At 36.5% G+C, this 8,153-nt stretch overlaps 1 protein-coding gene across 1 annotated transcript; it reads left to right on the top strand.

The window, feature by feature from the left end:
* Window positions 1-742: 742 nt before the first annotated feature.
* Window positions 743-7,501, top strand: LOC121413032 (NACHT, LRR and PYD domains-containing protein 1 homolog; the record flags this gene model as incomplete). Its single annotated transcript, XM_041605796.1, has 5 exons — window positions 743-1,214; window positions 2,281-2,426; window positions 2,777-3,042; window positions 3,449-5,037; window positions 7,421-7,501. Coding segments are annotated over exons 1-5 (2,127 nt in total), but the record flags the coding sequence as incomplete, so codon positions are not given.
* Between the last annotated feature and the right edge of the window lie 652 nt (window positions 7,502-8,153).

The following is an 8,153-nucleotide window of genomic DNA, read 5'->3' as shown; positions in this document are numbered from 1 at the left end:
GACATTTATATATATTCTGACCTGAAAGCTTGATATTATAAGCATTATTGGTACCAACTGAAACAAATAATGAGATGTGTATATCAGTCTAGCTTGCTGAACACTACAATCTTGTTTTTGTTTTCTTTGCATATCCGGAATTAGTGGGGGGGGGGGAAGCAAAATGATATGTTTGCCCCCCCCGGCCAATATTTTTATTGGTGGGGCGATCGCCCCCCTGCCCCCCCCCAGGATCGACGCCTCTGACCACATGGTCAAATGGGTCAAAATATCATATTGCATATTTCATTTATTGAGAAATCAGACGGAACTCGTGTAACGTGTACCACGTTAAATTTAATATGCTCTTGCTGATACTACCAAAAAAAATTGCCCATCTCATTAAAAATGCATTTTTTTTCTCGTTTATCACGCAGTCTCCTGATGTCATCATGCCTGTGTCTCTCAGTTTCTGGCGTGTCAAGATTGGTACGTACAAGCGCCGGAAGGAGAAAGTATATGACTTATACTACTATTTAAGGAGGTATGTTTATGGTCTTAAATTGATTGAAAAGGCGAAGAAAGTGGCTGAACACTTAAAAGCAAATGACGATAGCCATCGCCACCACTCATTTTCCAATGGCTCTTCAACTGATGAAAATAGCAAAATTGGTAATGCAACATGCCAAAAACCTCCGTCCTCTAACGATATGAAGCTGAACCCAGCCAAAAATAGATCGCCAAGTGACATCAATAGAAGCACAGTCAAATCATGTTCTGAGACCGGTTACTTTGGAGACAATGGTTCTTCTTGTCATACGAAAAGCCCCGATCACATCGCTCAGGATGGCTCTAAGTGTGCTGGTGGCTGTACACTTGCAACACATCCAACAAGTTTAACCAAGAAGCAATGCACTCCTGTCCCTAATCCTTCTTACACCAAACCTACCAAGTCTTGTGACCTAGACGAGTTGGACCTGAGATACATAACCATTCGTCGCGTGTCACATCTCAACTCCAGCAATTTAACTCAAACAAGTAAACCTGACCAAACAGACGGCACATCAGAGTCATACTCACAGGTTGTCAGAACCTTCACTGGTGATCGAGATGACAGCACACGTTACGAGAAGAAGACACCAAACCCTTTACCGTCGGGGATAGATAGCCAATCATCGGCTAGTGCTAGGATGAATCTATCACGCAGCATTGGACACAAATCGTCGTGTACCAGGGTAGGTCTAAGATCCTTTCTGGAACCATATCTTACTCAATTAGAATAATTAGCAACACAACGTTATCAGGATAATGCAAAACAGAGAAACATTACATTCTTGTCAAAACAAATTATTCTGATTTCTATACAGCGCATCCCACAAAAACGAAACCTCTCCTTAGAGAAAGATATCGCAATCATGATAAGTTTCGGCTATAAAATTAGCATCATTTGTAAAGACCAAAACTGAATAGTTGAAACAATGTGGAGTACGATAAGCGATATATTATGAAACATACCAAAAGCAACTTGCGCAGAAACTCGCAGAAACTGTACCAAGAGTACAAAATATGCTAAGGTCAGAGTGTCTTGAGCGAATTTCGACTCATTTTCCCGCGCAACTTGTAATTAAAATTGATATTTCATATTTACTCCCTACTCATATCATATTTGGTATCAAAAGGAAGAAAAAAAGTTTGAATTTTTAATCATAAGAGACCATAAATCGTTTTCTTATGTCGAAAAAGAATTAACCGACGATCTAGATTTCCTAATAGAAGGACGCACTATTTACCTAACGAGATTTATCCAGCAATAATCTAAAAATGAGAGTCTTACCCGATTCTTATAGCTTAATGTTATAGGTCGGTCAATAATTGACGGTGCAAACCAGTTTTTGCTATTTGTATTAGTTTTGCCATTCCCCAGAATAAACTGTCATAAACATAATACAGTGTTGTTAGTAAGCGCCTAATTATCATTAAGAATAACTTCTAATAGTATCAGTGAATAATACATAATAAGTTTACAAATTCGCTATTTTGGACATGGCATTAACATAATATTCACTATAATTTAAGATATTATTTATAAATAGTTATTTGGGTACAGCCACTTAAGAAACCCCAAATGACTCGAATAAACTGTCCTTTCTAATGTCATGTAATGTTTTAATAGTTGATAACCATCAAAGTCGGAAAGATATGGAATTGATACACCTACATAATACAGTTTGCGAAGGAAATATTGTATATAACTGTTTTCTCTCTGTTTCTCCTATCTTCTGCTCTCTTCATAATCAAAAGGTGGCAGGGTATCGTATAATACAAGTCGCTGAAGTTAGTGGACATGACATATCACCTTTATCCAATGGTGGTTGCTCTCCCGATATGGCGAACATGCTCCTACTGAGGTCTGGTGACGTGGAACCAAACCCGGGTCCAAATACCAAGTAAGCAGGTTGAATTATGGGGTCATTAATATGACAGTGACTTTAAATTGACTAATTTCAATCATTGGCGATAAGATTCGTGTATAGTGTACATGATATTCGACAGAATTCAAAGGGTGCGATTAATTACGTAAACACTTGTTAATGCTTATTTTAGTCGTGATATTTATTTATATGATTATTTGTTTTTATCATTGAAGGGTGAAACCTGATTCATGTATGGAATGCTCCTTTTTTATTCTTCAGGTTAAGGATATTTCCCCAAAACACAGTGATCAAATAGAAGAGCAACGTTGGAACATCTTTGTGATTTATTATGTGTTTATCCGATGTCTTTCTATACAAATTAGGCTTGAGGATCTAAGTGAGCATGAATTGTATCTCCTTGCTGACGGTATAGATCCATCAGACCGTAGGAAGGTCGGACTAGCTCTAGAATTCAATGAAGCTCAAATAGGTCGATTCAAGGAAGACAACATTGGAAACATAATGCTAGCTACCTACAAGATGCTTTGCGAATGGCTCAAAACAGTTCGGCAGGAAGAAGCGAGGAAAATATTGTCAACCAAGTTACAAGACATACATCTGGTACAGCTGGCAAACAGTGTTCTAAAAGGTGATTAAGACTATCAGTACTATACAACCCCCTACACTACGGCCATGTATTGAATTTATAATAATGATAATCTGATGGAGATCTTGATGATAAGAATGATAGTTTGACGATGAGCTATTATGATGATGAAAATCATAAATGATAACAATGATATAGACAACGTTAAAATGAAAATTTAGAATAAGTAGTAAAAGTAATGATAATATTTAATGACAATTACATATATACATGTACATGTATATATATATTAAAAACAGTAATAAAAATAATGATCACAAGAGACTAAAAAAATATATAAATATCATACAAAAAGTTCATTAAGTGAAACACGTCACCGAAAGACCAGTCATATTCTTTCGAATTGCATTCTTCTATGAATTGATACATTTTTTCTCTCTTGTGACAGGCCAGGCCGGTGATCACATACCATCACTGACAGAAGAGGAAATCCAACGGGTCATCAAAGAGGTCAAAGAATATTCTGCCCTTCATCACTGTCAGATTCCAGCAGATCCACTGAACAGCAGTCTTCTATTTCAATTAGATCAGATCTTCACCAATTTAACGTTGATAGAAGAAGGCCGAGGAGCAACCCTAAAGGCACCGCTACTCTACGCAGACCTGCTCAAGACTAAAGTCAACGGAGTCCTTCCTAAACGTTTGTTGGTTGAAGGTGAAGGTGGTGTGGGGAAAACAACTCTTTGCTCGAAGATTGTTTGGGACTGGATTCATGGAGCTGGCTACCAAGATTTCAAACTGGTTCTTCTCGTCCTTCTACGTGATTTAGAGGGTAAGACTCTTGGAGAGATAATAAAGTCTTACCTCCCAGACGACAATATGGTTACAGCCATGCAACTAAACAAGCATGTCTTCTCACATCAGAAAGACGTCTTTCTTGTTCTTGACGGCCTAGATGAGCTAGCTGGCGATCTTAAGAGCTCTCATCATATCCCCCTTATCATCCTCAATCAGCTGTTTAAGTCAGGGAGAGTGCTAATCACGTCTAGAAGATGGCGATCAGATGAGATACGGATGAATTTGGATCTTAGAAAGGTGTATGCTTTCATTGCCGTCGAAGGCTTTTCTGCTGACAATCTGTCTTCCTACGTCACTAAGTTCTTTCATCCAGACACAACATCAGCTGAGGACTTGAATCGATTTATTTCAAACAACGGTGTGATCAGAGAGAACATGGCTCCCTTCCCGATATACACAGTTATGCTGTGCATCATGTGGAAAGACTTCGACGGCGAACGCCGTGGAGCAATGTCCAAGCTTCAGACATTTTCCCAACTGTTTGATGAGATGATCCACTTCTTAGTAGATCATTATCTTTCCAAGCTCAATATGTCTGCTCGTAATATTGATGGAGAAATGGATAGGAAACGGAAGGACATTCTACGTCATCTATCCAATATCGGTTGCCTAGCCTTGCAGGGGCTCCATGAAAGGAGACTGGTGTTCACTGAAGAAGAATTTCAGAGATTGCCGGGTTCTGTGGATACAGGTTGCCAAGTTGGAGTACTCACTAAACAAACGCAAACTCCCTCTCGGAAAGAGAGAAGACACCATTCTCATTCTGCAGTCTCATCTGTCCAGTTCCCTCATAAGCTGTTTCAGGAGTATCTATCAGGGATGTATCTGGCATCTCTTCACAACTCAAATAGAAGCGAGTACGACGGGTTGATGAAGGATATAATTGAAAAAGCAAGTGAATTCCGTGAGCTTCTGTACTTCACCTCGGCTCAACAGAAGGAGGTCGGATTGGATATCATAACTCGTCTCATAGCATCAACGACAACGCGATCAACGAGATATAGGCGTATCGATGATGACTACATTGTTGATGCAGCATATGAGAGTCAAGACCAAACAGTGGCTAAAGCTGTGGCAGATCATCTATCGACTTCATCCAGCAAGACACTTGTGATCGGGGAGAAGATACCGGCGCACACAGTAGCGGGTCATATCTTCATCATGAATCATCATAAAGTGGTAAGTAAATTTTCAAAAGCAATTCATACAGGAACAGCAACAGTCAATATTATTTCAAAGAAATTCACTCTGACAAAAATTTGTTTAAAAATTGCAGATAAGAAGAAATAGTAAAACATATTAAGCGTGGGCTATGCATGGGTCAAACATCGTATTTTTGTCATTTCGATACGACAATAGTTTTTTTTAAATTCATTTTACTGTATTTTAACATAAAATGGCAATATTATTATTTTTTTGTCTCGCGTCCGAGAAAGAAGTGTGCCTGGCCTAAATTAAAAATGGCTGTCACCCCCCAAGGAAAAACAAAGTCACATTTTTGGCCACAACTTCTTTATTTGGTGGTCCTTTTCTCTGCTTTTGCTGTCTATTTATATTATTTTGGGGTATAGTAAGGCAATTTGCTTTTCCAAACTATTTTGTAGAGTTAAAAGGTGATTTTACCGAAATTTTACATTTCTTAACCTTTTGAAAGCTAAAAAAGTAGGTTTAATCGTATTTTGATTAATTGGATAGTGGATATATATATAAACTAGTGGCATTAAACATTAAACTAGTGTCATTAGAAGTGAGCTTCTGAGGTTTAACATTAGATGTGACATATCTGTCATGATTGCCTTCCAGCTGATTTACATGATGTTACCCGATGCAACATCAATTGCACATAAAACATCACATGTATATCATATGTACATCACATTTTTCGTCCACTTTTCTTCATTTGGATAAAAAAAATTGTTGTGGTGTCTCACCCTATGTTAACGGGGTTAGGCTATCTGCTTATGTATACCAGAATGTCTAAATTCCATTGCGTGGGATTGACTATTATCCAATACAATTCATGTCAATTGTTTTCATTGTCCACTTTCCGTTTTTCATATTTATAATTGACATAGGAACATATAATCACATTTGAAGTATACACCAAAAACATATTCCAGTGGATTATCAAAATGAGAAATAAACTGAAAGGGAGGGAGGACCATCTAAAAAGCACCATGTATAGTCCCCCCTGAAATTGTTATTTCTTGTATGTATAGCATGTTTAAAAAATGCATACAGTTATGCAATGGGTACATTTTAATACAAATCATTGGTGTGAAAAAAAATCAATATATGTATTAAAAATCATATTGTACGCTATTAAGCAAAGGCTTCCTAATCATACTCTACGCTATTTAGTAAAGGCTTCCTAATTAGCGCAGTAATTTATAATTACATGTAGGTAATTAAATAATTGAGTTATAATTCAGGAGAAATAATTTCATTTTTGAAGATGTGAATTGATTTTTTTATATCATTTCTAAAAAAACAAACGTCGTTTGAGCGATTGATGTCCCATTCAGTGGTAAATGAAAAGGGTTTGCTTGGCGAGTGAAGTGACTATGAATCGAACTATATTAAAAAAGAACATATCGGTTAGAGGCAAAGGCAATTGTTTAGTGTTAAGCTTGAACATAAGCTTTCCAAGTTGAAAGAGTATACATTTCTTTTAATTTTAGAATTTTATTTTCAAGAATAGATTACGTGTATGTGTTGTACGATTTTATTTTTTTTTTATTTTTATTTTATCTCATCTATTTATTTAGATTTTTTTATCTATTTATTTATTATTATTATTATTATTCTTATTTTTTTTTTTTGGGGGGGGCAATATATATAAATAATCCATTAATTAGAAAACTTGCTGCATTATCCCAAGCAATAATTCTGTAATTTAGGTAAGAAATGATTAATGCAGAATCCACGGATAACATAATAGTGTTTGGTAGCAAGTGTTTAATTTATCAAGGATGCCAGTTTTCCGATCAATGATTTTGCAGACATTGTCGACTGTGCGGTTTCCAAGATAGTTGTTCATCTATGACTAGCCCTAAGAATCGAGTTGATCGGACCCTCTAGATGACAGTACCATAAAAATTACGTCATTTGGTAAAGTTTCAAAGACTGATATTTAGCTATCTCCGCCATCCCCCCGAATCTTCAATATTTGAGGCATTGCTTAAAAATGCTAAATCGGCTTCCGTGTAGAGAAGTCCCATGCTCCAGAGACTGTGACAGGCACATTCTGTTGCTTAATTGTTTTCTGAATGTCATTAGTGCCAGGTGGTCTGTGTCAAATTTCCAATATTTCCATATTCAGTACCTACATGCACCAGATGATCAACCCGAAATGTTTCATCTCTATTATGATCAAGGTAAAGCCCAATGTACATGTACCATCTTTTGGACAATTACTCCACACCATAATTTAACAAGATACACGTAAATAATGAATTGAACTATCGAGTAAAATCGATCTTTGATTATCTCCCCCACATACTATGGCGTTATCTTTTCTTATAAATGATGTGCATACTTGGAAAATCTTGTCATTGAAAAGGCATGTGGAAAGACTGCTTCAGAGGACCTGGCTGACTTCATGTGCTCATCATCCACTCTGAGATCCGCATGGATCGCTGTCTCTTCGGGCCAAGGAGAGGATATGAATAATTTCTCCGCGATGCTTGCTCATAACGCCACTCATTCGAAAGTACGTATTAAAATTATTATTATTTGTTCATTTTTCATACTTATTTATTCAAAATTATTGTTATGATCTTTTTTAATGGGGGGAAGGGGGGGGGGGGGGTCGTTTCACAAATGACGTGTTGGCAGTTTACAGTTAATTTCAATAGATTATCATAATGTGTATAATCGTTGTAAAAATAATCATACATAATTATCATGTCAGCTTATCGGGAATGTTTTGTATTACCCTCTACATCTATCTCCAGGAAATAAGAGCACTTTATAAGAGTAAACATGGTCTGTTTTCTAAAGGTTAATTTGCTTACTAGTAAACTGTGGCTGCTTTAAACACAATATTTACTGGTAATCAGTGGCGTATTTTCCTTTAATATCCGTGAGCGATTAGAAATAAAATGGAATTATGAAATACTTATTTTATCGATGATTTTCAGAAAATATATCATTCTGTTTAAATTTTCAGGTTCCTTTCTATGCCTTTCTTTTTCATCTTGGCCAAAATCGTTCTTATACAATGAAACATTAAAATTTGAAACAAATATTTTACAGACTTTTCAAATCTTTCCCTTTTTTATAGATACTGTAGT

The sequence above is a fragment of the Lytechinus variegatus genome, chromosome 4 (assembly GCF_018143015.1).
Source record: "Lytechinus variegatus isolate NC3 chromosome 4, Lvar_3.0, whole genome shotgun sequence".
Classification (NCBI taxonomy): Eukaryota; Metazoa; Echinodermata; class Echinoidea; order Temnopleuroida; family Toxopneustidae; genus Lytechinus; species Lytechinus variegatus.
Note: the sequence above shows the minus strand (reverse complement) of the source record. Positions and strands in the feature narration are given on the sequence as shown.